Source organism: Vanessa atalanta, chromosome 27, assembly GCF_905147765.1.
Source record: "Vanessa atalanta chromosome 27, ilVanAtal1.2, whole genome shotgun sequence".
NCBI lineage: Eukaryota > Metazoa > Arthropoda > Insecta > Lepidoptera > Nymphalidae > Vanessa > Vanessa atalanta.
In genome coordinates, this window is record NC_061897.1 from 929,633 (window position 1) to 955,525 (window position 25,893).

The 25,893-nt window shown below is 34.9% G+C and overlaps 2 protein-coding genes across 2 annotated transcripts; one reads left to right on the forward strand and one right to left on the reverse strand.

Moving 5' to 3' along the window:
• The first annotated feature begins 7,541 nt into the window (after window positions 1-7,541).
• LOC125074452 (E3 ubiquitin-protein ligase RNF113A) lies at window positions 7,542-12,062 on the forward strand. The gene is made up of 7 exons (XM_047685822.1): window positions 7,542-7,729; window positions 7,971-8,116; window positions 8,719-8,871; window positions 9,473-9,600; window positions 10,281-10,342; window positions 11,112-11,283; window positions 11,875-12,062. Exons 1-7 carry the CDS (start codon window positions 7,636-7,638, stop codon window positions 12,050-12,052), a joined length of 933 nt encoding a protein of 310 aa, XP_047541778.1. The 5' UTR covers window positions 7,542-7,635; the 3' UTR covers window positions 12,053-12,062.
• Window positions 12,063-14,653: 2,591 nt separating this feature from the next.
• Window positions 14,654-23,957, reverse strand: LOC125074118 (cilia- and flagella-associated protein 91-like). Its single transcript, XM_047685344.1, has 9 exons — window positions 23,883-23,957; window positions 21,644-21,864; window positions 20,101-20,397; window positions 17,613-17,879; window positions 16,816-17,112; window positions 16,662-16,694; window positions 15,263-16,615; window positions 15,137-15,221; window positions 14,654-15,082 (listed from the first exon to the last, which is right to left on the reverse strand). The coding sequence occupies exons 1-9, from the start codon at window positions 23,887-23,889 to the stop codon at window positions 14,775-14,777; spliced, it is 2,868 nt and encodes a 955-aa protein (XP_047541300.1). The 5' UTR covers window positions 23,890-23,957; the 3' UTR covers window positions 14,654-14,774.
• Window positions 23,958-25,893: the final 1,936 nt, after the last annotated feature.

Below are 25,893 nucleotides of genomic sequence, written 5' to 3' on the forward strand. Positions count from 1 at the left end.
CTTAATCCAACCCTAAATGAAAGTATTACCACTATTATACCTTAAAATATTTTTCATTGTATAGTTACAATTAAAAATTTCATAACATCGCTTTAAATACTTATTATTTTTCTTAAACGTAGTCCTTATAATAAAATATTATTAACTACAGCGTAATACTAATTTTAGTTTTAAGTCAATACTTAATCTGTAAGTCTCCTGTAATTAAGGGAACACATACGCCTTAAAACATTATTGCACAATGTTTTATACTCATTAGTGTGTATCCTAAATAAAGACACGAAGATCCGTTGGTATTCTGCCTCGGGCCTCTTAGATCTTTACCCGTAAACACACATAGGTAATTCTTTTGTGGGGCGTTGTATAGGCTATATGCTTTTAAAACAGGATGCCAGAAAACGTTCGAAACTTTTCAATTGTAAGGTGCAAAAATATCGTCAAAGAAAGTTTGTTGCTAAAAGTTATAATAACATTTAATTGATTATAGCTCGCCTTGGGAATAAACCATCGCCTCCGGGTAATTTAAAAAGAAACGATTCTAACACGAATATCTGACCGAAATAAAGAAAAAAATCCAGTTGAGTTACTTTCCTCTCAGTCTGATGTATTTCTTTCCGAACCGGTGGTAGATTTTCGACGGTCAATAAGAAAGTTAGTTGGTGGTAGGGCTTTGTGCAAGCCCGTCTGGGTTGGTACTAGCCACCCATCAGATATTTTACTACCAAACAACAGTATTCAATATTGCTGTGTTTGAATTTTAAGGGTTAGTGAACCAATATTACTACAGACACAAGGAACATAACATCTTAGTTCCGAAGGTTGGTGGCGCATCGGCGATGAAAATAATGGCAAATATTTCCTACTTTCCTTGCCTAGTCTATGAGCAGTAGTGACCACTTACCATCAGGTGACACATTTGCCCGTCACAAGGGGAATAGCATCTCAGTTCCTAAGATGGTGGCATTAGCAACCGAAGGAATGGTTATTTTAATTTTACTTAGCCAATCAGGTGGTTTATTAGCTCGTGCGCCATTTTAAAACAAAAAAAAATCGACCACAACGTAACATATTCTTAACACGAATTTAAAAACGAATCTCACTATATCACAGATCTAAAATATTATTAGATTTATCGTTTCATAGTGGAAGCCCTGATAACATATATTTTTTATCTGTTGTAAATATTTACAAACCATAAAAATAACTCACATTGTATATCACTTATAAAGGGTTATAAAAAGGACTTTGATAAGCTATTTTGATACTTATTCTCGTGAAACATCATGAATGTTAGTCAAATGTCGCTTATCACTGTTTGACTTTGGCAAGTTTATAAGATATCAGAATAGTTCAATTCTACGCCTCTACGTTTACGTTACTATGTCCTTATGTATTTTGAAACTATAAGATATATAATATTAAATCTCTACCTACCTATATTGTATAAGTATACTTACCATCAGGCAGTTCCCCTTCTGCCAATAAGTCAATCGGTTTTAGACTTACCATTCGATCCAAAACAGCAAAACAAACAATTTTAACGGCCAAATCTTTGAATTTCAGGAAATTCCCATCAAATAATTTTCGTTATCAAATGATAAAACAATACAAAACTATTCGAAAACAACGAAGTATTCAGAAAACGTAACGAAAGGATGTTAAATTACAAATTAAACACTCGTAAAGAAAGCGAATTATTTAAAAACTTTCCAAAAATTAAACAAATTGCAAAAATGACATATTCGCAAAGATTTTCGTACAACATACGTCGTTTGTCTTCTGTTTAAAAATAAGTGGTATACCATTTTAAAACCAGGACATGATAGCGTAAATATTTGAAACGACGTATCCTTACGTTTATTTTAATATAACTTATTACGTTTTGTAGCTGAGCGTTGTCTTCGTAAAAGTAGTATACTATTTTTAACGTGTTATCTTCGAAACGTCGTATGTGCAAAACCGTCCGACTCTTGGTTTTTATCGCGTCTTTGTTCGTGTAATTTAATATTATATTATATTAACAGATTTATCAACAAAGTGGCATCATTGCACATACATCAATTAAGTTACTTTCTGAATTGAAATATTCTACAGAAATAAATTTGCCGACTGATAATAAATGAGGATATTTTTTTAATAATTGTTAATTTTTATCAAACTTGTAATAATTTATAATTCTGAGGTCGGAATGTATAAATTGACGGGAGTGACAGCTATGACAGTCACTACATTCCTAATTAAACGCGGGAAAATCGTTAATCATTATCACGAATAACGTTCGAAAATCGATTATAAATGTATTTATTAGTTCGGATACAATAACGAAATATTTTAATAAATATAAAATATTACCTTTACTCCATTAATAAGTATTAAAAATACATTTTATAATCGTACAAATATTATTAATGTTGGATAAAATACAATATAGCAGACTTTGTAAAGTTTACCTTCTATATTACTTGTAAGGTAATTTATATATACATATAAATATATTTTTTAAATTAGCAAACTCATAATTTTACGCTTTTTGATTATAACCTATTAAAACATCAATGAGCCGGCAATTCTAGGATCTAAGGCGATATATTTCCTTTCATTTTAACCACACTGCTCACATATAAGAATACGTCTACCAACACGTAAACGTCTCCACATACAGACAGACATTTTAACTCCTTACTCATGTATTGTTTAACAAGGTGTCGATCACTTAGATATTCATCACTTGTATTCCAATATAGGTGAATGCGGTTACCTTACAGAATATATTTACATAAAATTTTAGCATACAAATTCTTTATATATTTACAATTGTACTTATTGTATTGCACTCGGAGGGGGTTTGTGCCTGTCTGGAGCAGTTGGTACTTCATCACAATATATTGTACCGCCAAGCAGCAATACTTATAGCCCATTAGTATATTGTGCTACTACTAAGAGTTTAAGTTTCTTGCCGCTTCATCTCGGTAGAATCTACATTCCGAACCGGTGGTAGCTTTACTTTAAATAGTTTGTTAAATGACGATTCAAAAGTGCTTGTAAAAGCCTACTTGAATAAAGTATATTTTGATTTGATTAATATTTATAATACACCACTATTACACTTAAGTACTTATACATACTTTTATTTTACTTCCAAAATTCTTATTATAGTTTCATCGACTTCCAAAATGAGCTCTCAACCATTAATATCGCATCAATTCGCTGTCAAAGATTGTTTATTTGGCTTTTGTGCTCTTGTTGTTGGCATAGCATAGTATTGTTGTGTTTCGGATTGAAGTATAATTAACAAACTAACTACATGGGTATAACATCTCAGTTCCCAAGGTCGGTAGCTCATTGTCGATGTAAATAATTGTTAGGCATATAGCCTATCGAAGTAGGAATAAAAATAAACAAACCTTAGATTTACGTATCTCATTCGGTTTGCTAGTAGCTAAACTATATACACTACTAAGAGTTTTTGATTAATACATCTTTATTTATAACACACCACTATTACAGTTAAGTACGTATACACTTTCAATTTACTTCCAAAATTCCGATAACAATTTCGTCGACGTTCCACGCTTTTTTTCGCAAATCTATAATGAATATCATAGACTAATCAAGCTCTCGACCAATAATATCGCGTCAATTGGCTGTCAAATGTTGTTTATTTGACTTTTGTTCTCTTTTGGTTGGAATAGACCATACGTATGTATGAATAAAGGTTCTAACGTTCTAATATTAAAAATGAAGTGGAATTTAATTTGTTGATGAATTATGCAAACAAATGAATAATTCATGTGTCACTTCGGGGGTTAAATTGACTCGTGTGCCGTGACGTCAAACGTCATAACAAACTCTAATGACGTCATGTGTCTCCGCTCGCTCTCCGATCCATTATGTGTGGATATATAAGCCCGATGCTATATACTATTATAGCAATAGAAAAATGTTACATAAATATTAAAACAAAATCTAAATACTGTCTCAGATGGTGTCCAAAATGTCGAATTAGAAGTGACTAGTTAAACAATCATTCCGCCTTTTTCTTTCGAATGTAAAATCAACAATGACTGAAAGAGAGATATCAGTGTAACTTAACATCCTCTAAATACTTTTTATAAGTAAGACCGTAAACTGTTATTTTTTAATACTATATAATTAAAGTGGTGGTAAAGAGTATTCTACTGAGTTCCTTGCCTATTTTTCTCGGTAGAATCTACTTTCCAAAACGACGGTAGATTTACATTTTATTAAAACACTGTAACATGAAGATTCAAAAGTGCTTTAATGAGCTTACTTGAATAAAGGATATTTTGATTTTATTTAGTTAAATTAACGAAAGTGATTCATTGTATGCCTAATATACCCTGTACAAGATAGCTTGATCTTTTTGATAGATGTAAATTTTTGTGATCGACATTCGACGAACTTTGCAATGACGAACATATTATTTTCATAATTTAATGATTTAAAAAATTGTAAAAATATTAAAAAAAGTACATATAATACGAAAGTTCCTAAAAATTCAAGCGTTATCCGTAAATTTTAAGACTTGTTCTATTATATATTATTGCTTCAAAAAAATTTTAAATAGAAATACTGAAAATAATAGACGCTTGTATAATGTTACATTGGTCGGACGGTAATATCGATTACAAAAATCCTTATTAAAGATTATTGTTAAGTTATTGTTACGAACGGGGTTCCTTTTGGTTTGGGTCTCTTTGGCTAGTGGTTAGAGTCTCTTTAGTTGGTATAACTCTTTTTATAAAAATAAGTTAAAAATATTGAATTCTAATTTGAATTACGCATTCCATCGTTCCATCGACTGTTATATATATTATATTTTCTGTGTCCATCACTAGCCCGTCTGTCAAAAAGATCAAGCTTACTTGAACAGGTTATAATAATAAATCTTCTATACATAAGTACGTGTGTATCTAACTAAACCCCTCATAAGCAGTTAGACCGATTTTAAAGTCAGGACGGGCCAATATCCTATAAATATTTAAAAGTCCAAGAGAACGGCTTTCGGTTAACGGCATTTCTTCGACCTGTCAAAAGACTTTTTGCCCTAATTACTATGATATCTTGAAGAAAAAGCCAGTCATGATCCTCTTAAGTAGCATTATGAAAATAAATGCCAACTTTTTTGGAACATTATGAGTTACAATGTAGATTAGGATGGATAGGATTAATGACCTTAGTATTTAAGCAATATGAGTTATTTTACCGCAAAGGAATTTAGAAAAGCATATTGGCGTAGCCATCTTACAAAGGCGTTTGCTGAAGTAAGCGAACTCTTGTGTTTTATCACTGAAGGAATTGGGATAAAAATATTTATCTATATTGATATTATAAATGCGAAAGTAACTCTGTCTGTATGTTGCTATTTCACGGGCAAGTCACTTTTGAAAAAAATCCATGAAATTTGGTTTGAAATAAACTTGAACCCCTAGGACAAGACATTTTTTCTACCTAAAATATGACCAATCCCTTAAACGCGAGCGAGGCAAAGCGACCGCAGACGACAACTAGTTTGTAATATTTATCAAAATATGAAATAAATTCGTTTCTCGATGTTGATATTATTAATAAACCATAATTTCAATATATTTTTATTGAGATGATTTAGAGCATGATCGACAAAAGAGTCAGATCTTAGTGATCGGATCGGCTATTTCGTCCTTTTACACGGTAGATTCTTGTGAATGAATATTGTAGCTTGTTTCCAGTCAATAGAAGCAACTTTATTAGCTTGTCTTAAGAACAAAATCAATAAGAATAGGCTAGGTAACGATTACATTCCCGATACAGATATAGTTCTTACCCCATCTTTCTTTATCTACAAGTCACAAAATCACTTATTAAAGTTAAATGAACGTCGATTGCCACTAGTTAGTATAAAAATAGACTGATTGTCTTTTTATATATTAAAAAATTTAAAGCTAATGTGAAATAAAACATTGATAAATAATCTTCAATACAAAGTCATATTGAAGATAAAAAAGCGTAGCCTTAGTATTTATTGATTTCTTATATACAAATTAATTGTACTTAACTGACAAAGTCAAAGTTAAAAATCTTTATTCAATATAGAAGTGTTTACACTTGCTTATTGATTGTCAAAAATCTACCACCGGTTCGGAATTTAGCACCTCATACATACTATGTAATTCAAGAGTAACTACTTAGTTTCTCATCGATTCTTCTCGGTAGAATATAATTTCCGAACCGATGGTAGCTTTTCCTTTAATTCAACATTTACATGACTATTCGAAGTTGCGTCGAACGTTTTTATTATGATATGGGTTGGGGGACGAGAAGGTCACGTGATGGTCACCACCATCACGTGACCTTCAATACACAATGTGCGCTGTAAACAATATTAACCATTCCCTAAAAGGCCAATGCGCCATCAACCTTGGGAACTAAGATGTTATGTCCATTGTGCCTGTAGTTACACTGGCTCACTCACCCTTCAAACCGGAACACAAAAAAACTGAGCACTGCTGTTTGGCGGTAGAATATCGGAGAGTGGGTGATACCTACCGAGACAGGCTTGTACAAAGCCCTACCACCAACAAATTTATGAGCCTAGTTAAATATGATTTATTTTTATTTCGATTTTAACTATCATAAATCGATGAATTGATTATTTAAATGTTTTAAGTTGTATATAAAGATAAAAACGTCATATGTGGTACATGACATAAGTTAAAGTATATTGGCCACCTTGGCCCTTGGCCTTCCGAGGCACCGGGGACACACTCATTTCCTGATATCGGGCTATCACTGACAATATTACTCGACAGAAAAACAAAATGACTTTTTCATAACCCGGCCCGGATATAAGAAGCTTAGGATTTGCGGCTTTACAGCCACTACATAAAACGTTGTAAACCAATATTATGTTATTGCCTAAAGTGTATATTTGCCAAATTATATTGTTAGAGAATATATTACATATTTGTTATTTCATATAAAAAATTGCACTTTTACTGTTTTTAGTCTACCAAGTAAATAGTAGCCGCATTAAAATATTAACGTAACTGACGTTTGCTGTCACTATTGAATATTGTCGGTTCGGATAGTAGCTGTAGAATATGAGACTATCATCGAAAACATCATGTACACTGTAAACTAATTAAAAGTTGTTAAATTGTCTGGGAGATATTACTTCTTCTGTCTTCTCTTCTATAGTTTTTTTTATTTGTGCTATAAAGATAATATTTATTGTCTATTATTACCTATTATTATGTTAACTTTTTCACCTTGCTGTTTTTCGGTTTCACGCTACTCAATAGCAAAATATGTACTGCTATTAACTGGGAACTCAGAATTTTAATTTTCCTATGTGACATTTCAAGTACTAGGCTTTCAATAAATATCTACTTGTAAACTTTTAAGTAACATATTAATTATTATGTTTCATCTATGCCTTAAAACTTTTAATCTTATTTCGATTAAAAATCGATTTATCATTTTCACTGACATTGATTTAACACTTGACTAACAATAATTCATTACGTGAATCCGAACATAACCTCACAAATGATTTTATTTACAAACAGAAATAGAATTATAGGTACATGATTGAATTGTTTATAACTAAGACATATAAAATATTCTGTAATAAAAATGTCTGATGTCGAAGTTGAGGTACCGACAACGTTTAAGAAACGAAACTTAAAGAAAAGAGGTGGCAGAAAACGAAAAACATCTAGTTCAGAAGGTAAACTATGCAATTCAACTTTCTATAAAAAATATTAAGTACTTAAAGTAAATATATATTATAATTTAGTACATATATTCTTAAAATTAGCAGAAAGTAGTAATGCTAAAGGCCTAAGAGCTTTTCTGAACATAACATTAAAAAAAAAAAACAATTTCGTATTTTACATAGAACAGACGAAATTTACTAACGTATACCATAAAAATAGATACCTAAATAGTGTTACTTAATAAACTTACAGAAAAAAACAGCTCAGATTCCGATGAACCAACTGTTGTTTTACCAACTAAGAGACCTCAGAAAGCGAATCCAAATGTTCAAACGACCGGTGGAGAGAAGAAACAACGAGTAATATTAGATGATGCTAGCAGTAATGATGAAGAATTCGTAAGCATAATTTTTTAAACAATTAATTAACAATTTATAATAGAAACTTTGAAATATTATTATGCAAATATCCTAAATAAGCTCGGATTTGTATATATTTTTAATAACATATATTTTATAAACCAATGACATAAAATTACGTTAAAGACAATCCATGAAATTAATTAATTATGTTTCTTGTTGTTTATTTAATACACATTATATAGCTAAAGAGAGCTTAGGTGGCCCAGTGGTTAGAACGTGTGCATCTTAACCGATGATTTCGGGTTCAAACCCAGGCAAGCACCACTGAATTATTATGTGCTTAATTTGTTAACAATTCATCGAATGCGTGGCGGTGAAGGAAAAAATAGTGAAAATACCTGCATGTATCTAATTTCAACGAAATTCTGCCACATGTGTATTCCACATTGAAGCAGCGTGGTGGAATATGCTCCAAACCTTCTCGTCAAAAGGATGTAAGGCCTTAGTCCAGCAGTGGGAAATTTTCAGGCTGCTAATGATATAGCTATAACAAGTTTGCTTCAACCAGGTTTTCCATGACACCTCTCTTTATTTATATAAGTACAAACAAATAAATGTATTAATAATAATAATTTCAGCATAAACCAACAACAACACTGTCAGTGTTGCAACAACGGGAAAATGCTACGGCTACATATGAAATGGACACAGAGAAAGACAAAGATGCTCAAGCGATATTCGAGAAATCACAGAAAATAAACGAAGAGTTACAAGGCCAAGCTGATGATAAGGTATTTAATAATACAAATATTACAGAATCACAATAAAAACTAACAATTTACTTGTAGGGTTTTTTGAAACCCATCTGTGGAGGTTTCATATCACACACTTTTTTTTCATTTTATGGTATACGTTGGCGGACGAGCATATGGGCCATGGAGCATATGGATGGTAAGTGGTGACCACTGCCCATAGATAATGGCACTATAAAAAATTTTACCTATTCCTTACACCCCTAATGCCCCACCAACCTTGGGAACTAAGATGTTATGTCCCTTGTCCCTGTAACTACACTGGCTCACTCACCCTTCAAACCGCTTTTGTTTCAGTTTAAAGAGTAATTGAGTTAGTTTAATTGATTGAAATTGGCAGTGTTTTGATGTAAAGAATTGTCAATACATGTAGCAGAGCCTATGTGTCAGTCTGGCCAACAATTTTATATATAAATAATGAAAAAATTTTTTTTTTAAAGAATATGTTAATGGATGAATGTGCCTCATGGTGAGGAATTAGTAATATTCCTAGTTACCCTACTAATTAAGCTTAACCAAGGGGTCAGGATCACACCTACAACTGTTTACATCATTAATTTACATATTTTTTTTATTCTAGGTATACCGAGGTATTAATAATTATGCCCAATATTATAAAAAACAAGATACAGCGATCGGCAACGCAAGTTCCGGTTTTGTGAGGAAGGGTCCTATTAGGGCTCCGGCCAATTTAAGATCTACTGTCAGGTGATATTATCTCCTACCTAGTCTGCCAGTATTTTTTTTTCTTTTAAATTATTAGTTCCAGAGATTAACCCCTAAAAATTTTACCTCTTGTCTTGTGCTTTATGCAAGGTTGTCTGTGTAGGAAACCAACCACTCATCAGATATTCTACTCCCAAACAATAGTACTCAGTATTGTTGTGTTTCGGTTTGAAGGGTGAATGAGCCAGTGTTATTACAGGCACAAGGGAGATAACATCTTAGTTCCCAAGGTTGGTGGCGCATTGGTGATGTAAGGAATGGTTAATATTTCTTACAGTGCCATTGTCTATGGGCAGAGGTGACCACTTACCATCAGGTGGCCCATATGCTTGTCTGAAAATCTATGTAATAAAAAAAGCAATATTAGTATAGATAAGAATTAGAATTAATTAGAAGAATTAATTGTGATTAAATAATTACATGATATTAAAAACTATTTGTAAATTATGAGTCTGTGGTTCTCATTAATAAAGTTATTAAATCAAAATCTTAAAATAGTCTTTATTCGAGTAGACATAAAAGCACTTTTGTCACGTCATCTGTAACAGTATTGAATTCATTGTCAAGCGACACCGGTTTGGAATGTAGATTCCACAGAGAAGAACCGGCAATTCTATTCTGTTCTATACGCAAGTTTTTCTGAACTTTTATGTTACTTTCAGATGGGATTATCAACCGGATATATGCAAAGATTATAAGGAGACGGGTTTCTGTGGTTTTGGAGGTATGTATGGTCTTTGAAATGTATTAAGGTATGTCACCGTTTAGGAATAGGGATTTAATACTGTAATATTAGACTTCTTTTACAAATATTATCCTAAACACCAATTTTTCAAATCTTCCATAATAATATCATATAATAATAAAACTAATTGATATTGTACCTACACCATAAATATGTATTACAAATAATCTCCACTAGATTCAGGGTTTCTGGAAGAGATCTCTTGTTAGAGATAAGTTATCCCTTTGTACACATTTTTCATTTATATAATTTTCTGTATACTCTGTTGGTACATAAATAAATAAATAAATAAAAATATCATACCCAATTTAATCTACTTAAGGGATGAATACTCTATACCATTCACGCAATTCTAAAAAATAAAGGAAATTGTTTTTTCTATACTTCAAACAATGATAATTCGATACGAAATTTCATCCCCGATTTCACTCTCTTGGGTGATGAATTTTCAAAAGCGCTGCTGTGCACATTTTTGTCCCATTAAGAGAAGTTAACTTATAAAATTACGAACTATCATACAAGCTTTCATCCCCAACTTTGCCCTCTTAAGTGAATATTCAGAAACACTTTAACAGCTTTTTTTACTCATAAATTGAAATCTAAGTACCGATATTCCTATTTCAACCAACTTCCATAAAAATATTCCATCCTATAGTTATCCATGTCCTTAAGGGATGAAATAAAAAGAAACCCACAAAGTCCTACCACTATGTAAATCTAATACTATGTTTATAATTATTTCTTACAGATTCTTGTAAGTTCTTGCACGACAGATCAGATTACAAGCACGGATGGCAATTGGAGTTGGAGGAAACCAAAACGAAAGAGGGGGAGTCTGACTATGAAATAGATAGTGATGATGAACTGCCGTTCAAATGTTTTATATGTAGGGGTAGCTTCAAGGATCCCATAGTGACGAGGTTAGTTCAATGGAAGGGGACACGCCCTCTATATATATTTTGATTCTGTTTTTATATATGTTATGTTTTCTTATTGCTTATTGTAACATTATATATATATATAAAAAAGATTTCTTTATATATATAAATATATATATAAATTAAAAAATCAGATTTTAAAAAGAGCTAGTTGATGTTTTACATAACATTAACAGCTTGTAAATTTCCCCATTGCTGGGCTAAGGCCTCCTCTCGAGCACGAGATGAATCATAAACACAAATTAAGCACATGAAAACTCAGTGGTGCTTGCCTGGGTTTGAACCCGAAATCATCGGTTCAGATGCACGCGTTTTAACCACTGGACCATCTCAGTTTCAGCTTCAGTTTTATTAATTAGAACTTAGTAGAGCTTTGAGTGAGCCCATATAGGTAAACCCATCCAGGGTAGCGGTGACTGTTTACCATCAGTTGATCTTATTTACCCAATCTACCTACATTACAGAAATACTAGTCGCTTGGGTATATTTAAACAAGTATCTTCTAAAATCTTAAATATTTATTGCTTGTAGTTTGTTTTTATTGAATAAATATTGTTTTTTTTTTTTTTGTAGATGTAAACACTATTTTTGTGAGAAATGTGCGCTGCAAAACTATAAGAAATCAACGCGGTGCTTTATTTGCAACGCCCAAACGAGTGGTGTCTTTAATCCGGCGAAAGAACTCGAAGCTAAAATTAAAGCACGTGCTATGGATGATGATGATGACGGTGATGACGATGGTGATGAGTGATAAATAAATGTTGTTATGTAATAATATTGGTTTGATTTCGTTGAATAATCTTTAAGTTATAAATATTGGACATCATCACATACATTACTCTGATCCCAATGTAAGTAGCTAAAGCACTTGTGTTATGGAAATCAGAAGTAACGACGGTACCACAAACACCCAGACCCAAGACAACATAGAAAACTAATGAACTTTTTCTACATCGACTCGGCCGGGAATCGAACCCGGGACCTCGGAGTGGCGTACCCATGAAAACCGGTGTACACATTACTCGACCACAGAGGTCGAATTATGAGTCAATTAAAACAGATTTGTAATTGATCTTAAACTTTAAACTTACTGAATTTCATTGTAATTATTTTTTTATAATTAATATAGTATTCTATGAATATAAAGATACATAAAGGATATATAAACATAATTATTAAACTATCCTATCCTTGGTGGTAGGGCTTTGTGCAAGCCCGTCTGGGTAGGTACCACCCACTCATCATATATTCTACCGCCAAATAACAGTACTCTGTATTGTTGTATTCCTGTTTGAAGGGTGAGTGAGCCAGTGTAATCACAGGCACAAGGGACATAACATCTTAGTTCCCGAGGTTGGTGGCGCATAGGTGATGTAAGGAATGGTTAATATTTCTTACAGCGCCTTTGTCTATGAGTGGTGGTGACCACTTACCATCAGGTGGCCCATATGCTCGTCCGCCAACCAATGCCATAAAAAATCTATATGCAATCAAATATATTTATGACATAATTATAGACTAAACTGGCTAGTTTAAAAAATGTATTGTATTTCTTATTTTTAATTATTATGCTTATTTTTAATTTATATTTTCAATAATTAAATTGTGTAATATGATAATGCACGGTGAGACTACCTGTAAGTAGTAGAACTTTTGCCTTGATCATTTCGAAATGTAATTTTTAATTTTGGATGTGATATTGTATCTACTTAAATATCACTTTAAAAAAAATAATAATAATAGTATTAATAAAATAACAATAATGAGACAATACATTTAATGGGTAGCTATTAATAGCTATTATTATTATTATTTAAGACGAACGCAAAAGTTATATTCCCACATATGCGTATTCTCGTTTAAGCGACTTACGTCTTTTCCAGAATAAATGTCTATAAACCTATATTATATGTACTAATAAAATTCAAGCGTTAAGTGCAACGGTTTACGGGCCGCCTAGCGGTGTAAATTGTCGCAGGATCGACCCTGACCCCTTGGACCATTGTTATCCCCACTCCCAACACAAGTGATAAGCTTAAAACGAGGAGTAAATAGGCAGATTAGTATATCCTTAAGTTAGGAAGTCTGTATTCAGACACTAATGAACCGTATTACCGGATACACAATGTTATCGATCGGGGGAAGATCTGGCTTCCTGAAACCAGAGGCCAAAAAACCTTCCGCTACGCCAGTTCATTGATCAAACATACAAGTGAAGAGAACTATTACGAAGACTGGAAAATGGCCACCAGTGGTAAGTGGTCACTGTAAAAAATACTAACCATCAAAAATACCACCAACCTCTAAAACTATGACGTGTCTCTTGTACCTGTAGTTAGACCGTTCAACTATACTACGTATTGGTGTTTGACGCGTTCAAAATGCTTCTGTTGCCAAATTTAAAAAAAAATGTTTTTTTGTTTATTTAAGCACGCTAACAATATATATATTTGACACACTTACATAATTTTAAGAGTAGACAATCATGTTCTTAATATATACATCAATAACTAGCGTGCATGACTTTCACAAACAACTCGACACGGAACAATTATACATATTTATTAAATTTATTGAATATAAAATTAGAAAAATTAAAACCTAATAGAAAATACTTAAATAGAAGTTTAACAAGCTAAAACTATTTAAATAAAATGATTGAAAAGTTTTCTTTTAAAAGCATTCAAAGAATCACTAAATATGTCAATGCCAGGTATATTTTTATTAATGGTGTTGTGACTTATGCATAACCTTGCGATAGGTGCTCGACTTCCCATTTGTGTTCTTGTTTTAGGAATATGAAATATATTACGAATTTTGTTTCTTGGATATTTACTAGGAACCGAAAAAGATATACGCTCGACTAAGTTAGTACATTTAACACTGTTATGTAGAATATCATATAAGAAACACAATTCGAGGACTGTTCGTCTGTCCCTCAGAGATATCATCTTACACCATGTTAATCGCTGCCTATATGGCTGCCTATGGGAGATGCCACTGGCTGAAAAAGCCACTTCGGATGAAATGGAAGCTATGTAATCAAAATAATTTATTAGGATTGTCTTATAATATTAGGTCAAACTGGCTCGCTTCTCTGGAGCGGACCGACCAATAAGGTACTTTGTTCCCTAGGAGTTCGACTCGTGGAATGGACTATAGTATTTTTTAATGGTAACACTAAAAACCTTTATAATTTGAATAAAATGACTTCGTTTTATATGATGCTTTATTTATTATTCGTTAAAATATACAAATAAATACTACAGATATTTACAAAGGCGACAAAATCTTAAGAATATATTTTAACATGGCAAAATTAAATTAATTCTTGAAAACATTTTAACAAAATTCGTAAACTTAGAAATAATTTTGACAATAAATAACTTTACATACAAGTATAAAAATTTTACACTAAAACAAACAATAAATTATTAGTAATTAAGATTCTGTCCCTAAAAAAAATACCCATCTTAAGATTTCTCAAAATTAATTTCCAATATTTGACCTTGTTCATTTAGTTTGATAGGTCTATCGATTTGATCCCAGGGCAAGAATATTTTAAGGCCATCCCTCAGAGATGTGGTTTGGATGGTTTCCCTCACACAGTCGACGTTACACATGAAGTCACAGGTTTGAGTGCGTGGGTTGAAGAATAAGCCTTCAGAACAAATGCTTAGAACTTGTTGATTACCTACACAACGCCAGAATTTGTCGCAGTCTGTTTCATGAGCCCAGTGTAGTACGTGACATTCATCTTTGCATTTGTTTGATTCCGTACCTCCGCCCCCACCTCCTCCTCCTCCACCACCTCCTCCTCCGCCACCTCCTCCTCCTCCACCACCACCACCTCCTTCACCACCACCGCCTCCTTCACCACTGCCGCCTCCTTCGCCTTCTCCACCTCCATCTCCTCCACCTCCTCCTCCTCCACCACCTCCTCCTCCTCCGCCGCCTCCACCTCCTCCTCCGCCACCTCCTCCTCCGCCACCTCCTCCGCCGCCACCTCCTCCACCGCCACCTCCTCCTCCACCGCCGCCTCCTCCACCGCCTCCTCCTTCGCCACCGCCGCCTCCTTCGCCACCACCGCCTCCTTCGCCACCACCGCCTCCTTCACCTCCACCGCCGCCTCCTCCTCCGCCTCCTCCTTCACCACCGCCGCCTCCTTCACCACTGCCGCCTCCTTCGCCACCACCGCCTCCTTCGCCTCCGCCGCCACCTCCTCCTCCGCCTCCTCCTTCACCACCGCCGCCTCCTTCACCACTGCCGCCTCCTTCGCCTCCACCGCCTCCTTCGCCTCCACCGCCACCTTCGCCTCCACCGCCACCTCCTCCTCCACCTCCTCCTTCACCACCACCGCCTCCTTCGCCTCCACCACCGCCTCCGCCTCCGCCTCCTCCTTCTCCACCGCCGCCTCCTTCTCCACCACCGCCTCCTTCACCACCACCGCCTCCATCGCCTCCACCGCCACCTCCTCCTCCGCCTCCTCCTTCGCCACCGCCGCCTCCTTCGCCACCACCGCCTCCTTCGCCACCGCCGCCTCCGTCGCCACCACCGCCGCCACCTCCTCCACCTCCTCCTTCACCTCCACCTCCTCCTTCGCTACCGCCGCCTCCTTCGCCACCGCCGCCTCCTTCACCTCCGCCTCCTCCTTCGCCACCGCCGCCTCCTTCACCTCCGCCTCCTCCTTCTCCACCGCCGCCTCCTTCACCACCACCGCCTCCTTCGCCTCCACCACCGCCTCCGCCTCCGCCTCCTCCTTCTCCACCGCCGCCTCCTTCTCCACCACCGCCTCCTTCGCCACCGCCGCCTCCATCGCCACCACCGCCGCCTCCTCCTCCGCCTCCTCCTTCACCACCGCCGCCTCCTTCGCCTCCACCGCCTCCTCCGCCACCTCCTCCTCCGCCACCTCCACCTCCTCCTTCGCCACCGCCGCCTCCTTCGCCACCGCCACCTCCTTCGCCACCGCCACCTCCTTCGCCACCGCCGCCTCCTTCACCACCGCCGCCTCCTTCACCACCACCACCGCCTCCTCCTCCGCCTCCTCCTTCACCACCGCCGCCTCCTTCGCCACCACCACCTCCTTCGCCTCCACCGCCGCCTCCTCCTCCACCGCCTCCTTCGCCTCCACCGCCGCCTCCTCCGCCGCCTCCTCCTTCGCCACCACCGCCTCCTTCGCCTCCACCACCTCCTCCTCCTCCACCGCCTCCTTCACCACCGCCGCCTCCTTCGCCTCCACCACCTCCTCCTCCTCCACCGCCTCCTTCACCACCGCCGCCTCCTTCGCCTCCACCGCCTCCTTCACCACCGCCGCCTCCTCCACCACCTCCACCACCGTCACCTCCGCCTCCACTGCCAGCTTCGCATCCAGCATCTCGTGGCCATGTGCAAACCTAAATGATACTTTAATTATAACATCTTACAGAATATTATGTTTTATTGGAACATAACATCTAATATGCAAAATACATTTCTTCCACAGTACTTATACGTAGTTCATAGAATATAACCCACCTGAAGAGTTGGGCTGAAGTGAGTTCCTGGTGCACAGTTCCTTTCTACTTTATTTCCATGTACGCAGTAGTAGAACTTAGCGCAGTCGTTTTCATGTGGCAATAGTTTATGGATATCGAAGTCAGCAGGACACCCGTTTGGAAGTGTACCACCACCTCCACCACCGCCTCCTCCACCGCCGCCTCCACCTCCTCCGTCTCCACCACCACCTCCACCGCTGCCTCCGTCTCCACCACCACCACTGCCATTATCTCCGCTACCAGCTTCGCATCCTGCGTCTCGTGGCCATGTGCAAACCTAAAAGTTACTTTAATTATTATAACACCAGAGTCGAGATTATTATTTGGTCGTAAGATAGTTAATTTATAATAATATAATTTTCAGTCAAATAAACGAAAAATTAATAAGAAATCAAATGATTTATTTATCTTTGATTTCCTTGGCCTTTGTACCAGTGTCATCAACGATTTCTTATTTTGACTTAAAAAGAAAAAGGTTTTCTTCGGATTCGCTTTAATTTTAGAACGGATTCAATTTTTTTTTTTAAATGCATTCATTTTTAGAACGCCGATTCATTACGTCCTAACATATGTTTCAATATAGCATACCATACAACCATTAAATCAAAGACTCAAGGAAAGACTCGCTGAACATTGTACTTTGGAAGATCTCACGTTCACCATTTGACGTTGAAAAATAATAGGACAGTTATTTCAATAAGGTAGAAATTATTTCAAGAATTAAAACGATTAAATGAGCCTATAATCAAACAGTTGATCTAACACTGTAGAACCCACCTGAAGAGTTGGGCTGAAGTGAGTTCCCGCGGCGCAGTTCCTCTCTACTTTATTTCCATGTACACAATAGTAGAACTTGGCGCAGTTGTTTTCATGTGGCAATAGTTTATGTATGTTGAAGTCAGCAGGACAACCATTTGAAAGTGTACCACCATCTCCTCCAACACTGCCTACGTCGTTTACGCCACCATCTCCACCGTCTACAACACTGCCACCTCCACTTCCACTGCTACCTGAACATTCTACGTTTTCTGCCCAATCACATAACTGCAAAACAAGGATTTTTTTATAGATAATGGAGTCGAAGATGTTCATAAGATGAAGTTTAAAAGGACAACATCAATAACATTACTCTGATCCCAATGTAAGTAGCTAAAGCACTTGTGTTACGGAAAATCAGAAGTAACGACGGTACCACAAACAGCCAGACCCAAGACAACATAGAAAACTGATGAACTTTTTCTACTTCAAGTCGGCCGGGAATCGAACCCAAAACCTCGGAGTGGTGTACCCATGAAAACCGGTGTACACACTACTCAACCACGGAGGTCGTCATAGTAACCCAAATGACTAACATTCCATATTAGTTTAAGAAATATTGTTTACCAAAGTAAACTAGCCGAATTTCAAGCAAATTTTTTTTAAAAAAAAAAAACAAATTATTACTAAAACATTAATAACTTATAAATATGTAGATAATAAATTTATTATTATTTATTAAATGTTTCAGATAACAATAGTATTAGAAGGCTTGATATTGCTATCTTATACGAATTTATCTTTATTAATGATTGATGTTTAATAAAATCGAATACTAGTAGCGCAAATAATGCCATATTTAATTTGTACTCCAAATATGATATTGAGTTTTTTAAAACTCATTTATAAGTAAGATTACTGTATCTCCTTAAAACAGGGTTATACTTATTCCGTTCCAAAAAACAATAAACAGTTTATTCGTAACTTAGAGTCAATTCTAATACTTAGATACATCGGTTATTATAAGATTCTAATAATGTTCAGAGACCGGAACGGGATCGTTGTGTAGAATAGGTAAACGACTGAACGGCAACGATAACTGATTAGCTATTAACTTATATATTGATACAACTAACGACTGAATAGCTCTCTCAATAATAACTAACATATTTAAATAAAATTGTGGAAAAGAGTTAGTAGTGAAGCATGATTAACTTATTTTTGTCGCTTTAATGTCCATAAGCAATTATTGTCGTTGTTTCTTCGTCTTTTTATTTATATTGTATTATATTATATACTATATGTATGTATTTATTTATATGTGTATTATATTTTATATATAGTATAATATATAATTTATCAAAATTATTGTACCCCTTCGCAAATTAGTTTTAGGTACAACCAGTCCTCTGTCCAAAGGTTGCCTGGAAGAGATCGCTGTTTTAGCGATAAGGCCGCCTGTTGTATTCATGCAACTTTTAATGTTAATCCTTAGATATAATGGTGTATCAAGTGTTGGTACAATAAAGCATAAATAAATAAAAAAATAAATAAACTACTGAGTTTTTTAAAGATTCTTCTCCGTAGAATCTATATTCTAGCTTTTACATTTATGATAAAGGAAATTTCGACATTGCATTGTCTCTTTAATTTTTTTTTTATATTTGTTATATTTATAGCCGTAAATGCTATGCGTTGGGGTAAGACCGACTACTATATACTTCGTTGCTATGTATAATTACAATAACAACTATCTAATATAATAAATTCGACCTTTATCACTTTGTGAGCGCTGATAGGACTATATCAAAAGCATCCACGTACGCTTCAACATCGACATCTACAAAATTTATTTTTAATCGGATTAATTTACCTTATACAGAAAAAGACAAAGAAAAACAAACCAATCAATGAATATTTGGATTTGTTCCAAAAACATCTGATACCATTATCAATAAACTATTCAAAACCTATCATTTCCTCTGTCCTTGAAATTAACAACGATTTTAATCATTTAAATGTCCATGATTTCACCAACGACTCGATAAATTTTGTTGCTAATCAGAGGATTAAATACGTCGATAAAATTAAGGACTTTCTCTTGTAAGGATTACTTTGAATGACAGCAGATTATAATTTACGAATTTGCAATAAAATTGACATCAAAATAATCATTTATAGACACAACGAATCGGAAATATGCATATCATTTGATAACACATTTTGTACGATATCTACAAATATACTTGGAGGTTTTAAAGTCTTATTAATATAGAAACTGTTTTGTCATACTCTTATATCTTCATTCCATTACGAGTCATGACTATCACTAAGCTTATTGAAACATTTTACAACTTACTAAAAAGTCTGAAATCTGCGAAACGATTGTATTCTAACTGATGACTTGAATGATTCACAAAACGGTATGCTATCTTCTAAATAGTATGAATCTTCAATATTAATATCTTGCCGTGAAATATTATTGGTGATTAGTAAAAAGTATACTTACTTGACTCTCATAGTTGAAGTATGTGCCTTTTGCGCATTGCCTTTCAACTTTTTCTCCGCGGACGCAGAAGTAGAACTTATCGCAGTACGTCTCATGAGGCAATAGTACGTGAATTTCGAAGTCAGCGGGACAACCATTGGGTAAAGTTATTCCGGGGCTTGAAGTTGTTGGTGCTACTGTTGTGGGAGTTGGTGTTGGTGTTGTCGAATCGCCTGGTGGACAAGTTGGACAGGTACTCTGAGGAGTTGTCGGTAGTCCTGGTAGTGAACATTTTGCTAATATGGGATGGATGCACACCTATAAAAGATATGGAATAATATAAGGAAAAATAACACAGTATAACTTACATAGTTTTATACTTTATTGTACACCACACAAAGAAAATAAATAAATGCAAAATGGATCCAGCTTGAATAAAAGACCTACCTAACTAATAAGCCTCAGCCTTAACCTACTTAATAAGCTTAAAAATATTTCTCTGTCATCCTTTTTCCCCCTTTAAAATACCTATTAATATTATGCATTTACGTATCCTAATATATTGCGTTACTATCTTGACTTTTAAATTTGGATGGTAAAAATAATGTCATAAATAAAACGATATTTTATTTATGACATTATTTTTACCATCCAATAAAACATATCATTATTAAGAATCAATATAAGATTTTCGCATGCCTTCCAATCAAAGGTCACAAAATCTTTATTCATAGAAGCCTTAGGCTTAACGGGACCGCAATAAGCGGCACTATTGCCACGGTCTGCACACGAAGATAATTCTCAAATCAAGAGGCCATAATAGGATGGCAGTTTCGTGTCATAAATTTCGTGTTATAAATTTACATATCGACATCAATCACACTTCTGGCCCAGCTGGCTTATTTAACACAATTAATCAGTCTACCAGTTCACAGTTTTATATATTTTTGTATTGTATAGGTAAGCAGGTGGGCCGTTTGATGGTAAGTGGTCACCGCCCATAGATAATGGCGCTATAAGAAATATCAATCATCTCTTATATAACCGATGCGGCACTTTCCTTCAGAGCTTAGATGTTATGTCTCTAGATGTATTTATTCATGTGTAGAAAACATTCTTGGCAGTAGAATATCTAGTAAGTATTAGACAAAGCCCTACCATCAAGTATTTAACGTCAGCGTCCTGTGCATAATATCACGGGATTATATTTGTTTAGTTTTTTTTTTTTTATGATATAGGTTGGCGGACGAGCAAATGGGCCACCTGGTGATGTAAGTGGTCACCTTCGACCATAGACAATGGTGCTGTAAGAAATATCAAGCATTCCTTTCATCGCCAATGCGCCACCAACCTTGGAAACTAAGATGTTATGTCACCCTTCAAACAGGAACACAACAATACTGAGTACTATTGTTTGACGGTAGAATATCTGATGAGTGGGTAGTAACTACCCAGACGGGCTTGCACGAAGCCCTACCACCGAGGGTTTTTCTGTAATCTTAATGTCGTGTCTCAAAATAAAGTTATTATTTACTTTTTCAAAGAATATTAATAACAGGCTTACTTGTTCATCGTACGAGAATTCCGTTCCAGGGGCACAATTACTTGGTACTTCGTATCTAAGTCCATTTTCACAGTAGTAAAACTTGGTACAGTCGTATTCGTGGGGTAATAAGTGATGGATTATAGCTGTAGAGCATCTTTCATCAGCTATTAGGTTATTTGGTTCAATATCCTGGGGTCTGCCGTAGACAAGAGCTACGACGCCCAGAATGAAAAAGCTTACTGTAAAAATAAAACAAAAAAATTAAATAGAATCATACCCTGAAAATCCTCTTACAGATTTAACTATTAAAATATTATCGATTTGTTAAGAACGCAACTTAAAAGTTTGGCTGCACAGTTGCGTACCTTTAACGAAAAACTATTACGCGATAAAAATAATGTAAATAAACAAGCCTATTATTAATGCCGAGCTACCGTCGGTCCGGTATGTAGATTCTACCGAGTATCCGGCCGAAACTGTTTTTAACTTTTTTATTAACGTTTGATTTTAATTTTCACCATAGGTTCGAATTTATTGAAGTTTGACTTGAAAATCTTTTTTTTTTATTTTTATTAACTATGACGTTTATAAATAATTAATTATTGTTTATATATTTGTGTCTACTAAACCATTAATCCCATGGAATATCAATATGAAGTTTTAGATGTTTGATTTAAAAAAAAAAGTGATTACAACGCTAGTCATTTGCATAAACGATATTGTATAATATTTATTAAAACATTTGTACATAAAAAAACAAGTAATAATCAATCATAAAATATTCGATAACTAATAAAGTGCGCATTCAACACGACCCGCGTGATAAATTCGATAACAGTATCATTTATATTAGAAAAAAACATTATTCGTATCAACTAATACATACTAATTTTAAGAACGTCCTTATTTATACCAATCAGTTGGCAATTATTTACTTTTTTTTTAACCGACTTCAAAAAATGTGTGTATGTAACATCGTTAGAATTTAATTATATTTGAGTATGATTATCGATTTAATTTTGTAAGTGCATGTTTGTACGTATGTTCACGAATTTCTCGAAAACAAAAAGTCATATCGAGACGATCATTATTAATTCAAGTTAGGTACACTTCAACTTAGGGAAGAGTTTAAGGTTCATTAAAATCGGTAAACTAGTTTCATATAGGTAAATTACTCGTAAGAAAATATAGAAGTAGGTTTAATTTTTTTATAAATTCTAATTTTCAAGAAATGAAATGTTTTCGCCAAGACAATTCACTGTAAATCTAAAAACTTTAAAGAGCACTCTCGCTGGAGGTTGCTTTCGTAAACGGTGGCAGAGTCGAAATATTAACGATTCAAAATTGCTTTATTGTATATTTTACTTGAATAAAATACATTTTTATATATCGATTTTTACCCTAAATTAAGAATTGTCTTGTTTAAATGAAAGGAAACTAAGTTTTATCGCGATTTCTATGAATTATGTTGATTATAATTATTAAGGGCTGGTTCGTTTTTAGCCCAGAGGATCGGAATTGCGATTCAACGGATGCTAGCATTCTTGCCACCAGTGCACGCGGTCAAGTTTTATACAGTAACTATTTTTAATTCATATTTGTATATATTTAAGCGTATAATGTTATCAATTCTTATGTTATATTAAGACGTATTTAATAGAACTTATTACATTCCCTACTTAAGTAATTATATGAGGAATATATATAAAATTACGGCTATGTTAACTTTAGAACCAATATCACGGGTCGTGTCGGATTTGGATCGGAACATTAGAGTGAGGAACACAGAGTGCGCCTATTTTTAGCCACTCACTTGTGTTACACACGACACTTTATAGTGTAACGTGTTCTGTGTATTTAACGACATCAATATTGTAAAAATAACAATTCACCTACCTGTCAATAATGTAACAGAGTATACATATAAATATACTAAATATTAAAACTTATTTTATTGTGTATAATTTTTTTTAAAGTAAAATATTTAAATTTTAATATTAATTAACAAAATATTGTCGGAAACGACGATTAATTCTTATTTAACTAGTGAACTAGTTTAATTTAATTTACGATAAATATATTATTTAGTTGCTTAATTTTATATGTACGAATTAAAATATCAGAGTATAGTAATATCATCTTTGAGTAACAGATTATATTCCAAAAAAAAAAAAAACATTTCTTTTTAATATAATTTAAATAAATAGCAATTTCATTAAATGTAATACTTAATAAATAAATAAAAAATATATCTTACCTCTCATAGCGTCAATTATGACGCAAAAAATATTTTTGCACACACAGTTAAGTTAAGAACCGTCACAAATCTACTGTATTAATTTCGGCCCAAACGTATATATGCATCTTCTTATGATAAACAAGATACCTACTTCCAATAGAAATATTATCAAGAGATATCAACGATAGATTAGAAAAAGGATTAATACTTATCTTAACTGGGATTAAGATTTTTTCCCGGTAATTTTGCGTTATTTGTTTATTTTCAATGTAATTCAATAATTAAGTCTATTTTTATTCATAAAAATAAAGATTTAATGATAAGCAATAATAGATGACATTTTGTGTTTTTAATACCAAAAAAACGTATGTATTATAAATCGTTTGAAATATTTATTATTTTAAAACGCAATAAGAAATTGCTTTTTATTTGATAAAATGTATTTTCAATTAATTCAATGATTAAAATGTTGAAAATTTGTTTTTTTTATAACAGTAACCAGCGGTGGACTGGCGATCGTGGCATCTGATGGAGAAGTTAGAAGATCTAGTTTCATCACTACCTACATGTCCGAAAATCCACAGTACAATTTTTAAGGCACTTTCTGCCTCGAAAAACGTTCACCAGCATCTGAACCAGCCTTCGCCAACGGTTTTTCCGAATCGATACGACTTTGGAACTTACTTGGTGGAAGGGCATTTTGCAAGCCCGTCTGGGTAGGGACCACCCACTCATCAGATATTCTACCGCCAAACAACAGTACTCAGTATTGTTGTGTTCCGGTTTGAAGGGTCAGTTAGCCAGTGTAACTACAGGCGAAAGGGACATAACATCTTAGTTCCCAAGGTTGGTGGTGCATTGGCGATGTAAGGATTGGTTAATATTTCTTATAACGCCAATAGCTACGGGTGGTGGTAACCAATTAGCATCAGGTGGCCCATATGATCGTAATGAATAAATCATAAAAAAACCTTCAAAAGTTTCTTATAGGCCTGCAAAGCACATTTCTTATAGGCCTGCAACGCACTTGCAAGATTGACCAGACCCTCTGTTGCAGTGGTACACATTTTCCATTTGAGCGTATTGCTCGTTTGCCACTTACACTATAAAAAAAAAACCATATCACCGACCACAGACATACTCTGTAAAAAATATTAACCTTCCTTACAACACCAATTTTAAACCTTGTGAACTGTGATCTTGTGGCTTTTGTGCCTACAGAAACAGCCTGTAAATTTCCTACTGCTGGGCTAAGGCCTTCTCTCCCTTAGAGGAAAAGGTTTGGAGCTTATTCCTTCACGCTGCTCCAATGCTGGTTGATGACACATGACTGACACATGTGGCAAAATTACGTTGAAATCAGACACATGCAATTTTCCTAAATTAAGCACATGGAAATTCAGTGGCGCTTGCTTGCATCGATTAAGATGCACGCGATCTAAGCACTGGACCATCTCAACTCATGGGACTGTTGTAATGAATCACTTACCCATCAAACCGGAACGCAACAGTAGAACTGTTTAGCGGTAGAATTACTGAGGGGCTTGCACATAATCCTACCAAGTGATTCATCCAAAACTACTAACCATTGTGTAATTTATACATTAGGATTATAGTTTTGTCAATATGAACTGATAGCGGTAGTATTAACGAGTATATAATAATATATCATACATTATACTGTGTGATTATTGTCTGGTTAATATATTCTAGAAACGATTTGTTTCGTTCGTGATTCATTCGTTCATTCGTGATTCATTTAGATCATTTTAATATATAAAATGTTGATTTCAAGAATCGGTGGATGTGAATCATTGGAATTGTTAATGGTTTTATTACTGAATTTACTGTGATGTCTGTTACTGAGGTCTTTGGTGACATTAGATATGGGATGAATCAAAGTCGAATGAATACAATAGCGTTACTTGACTTAAACTACGCTTGTAATATGATTGACATTGATGATTAGAAGATTACTCTTCGTTTTAGGATCGATTAAAAAATCTAGATGATTGATTGGTTTCGAACA

Excerpts from the sequence above, each read along its gene's own strand:
- LOC125074452 (XM_047685822.1), top strand. The coding sequence starts at position 7,636 with ATGTCTGATGTCGAAGTTGAGGTACCGACAACGTTTAAGAAACGAAAC. Across the intron at positions 7,730-7,970 it reads AAAAACATCTAGTTCAGAAG|AAAAAAACAGCTCAGATTCC; the intron begins GTAAACTATGCA and ends ATAAACTTACAG. Across the intron at positions 11,284-11,874 it reads AAGGATCCCATAGTGACGAG|ATGTAAACACTATTTTTGTG; the intron begins GTTAGTTCAATG and ends TTTTTTTTGTAG.
- LOC125074118 (XM_047685344.1), bottom strand. Across the intron at positions 20,398-21,643 it reads AATTCTCGTACGATGAACAA|GTGTGCATCCATCCCATATT; the intron begins GTAAGCCTGTTA and ends TATCTTTTATAG. Across the intron at positions 17,113-17,612 it reads ACTTCAGCCCAACTCTTCAG|GTTTGCACATGGCCACGAGA; the intron begins GTGGGTTCTACA and ends AGTAACTTTTAG.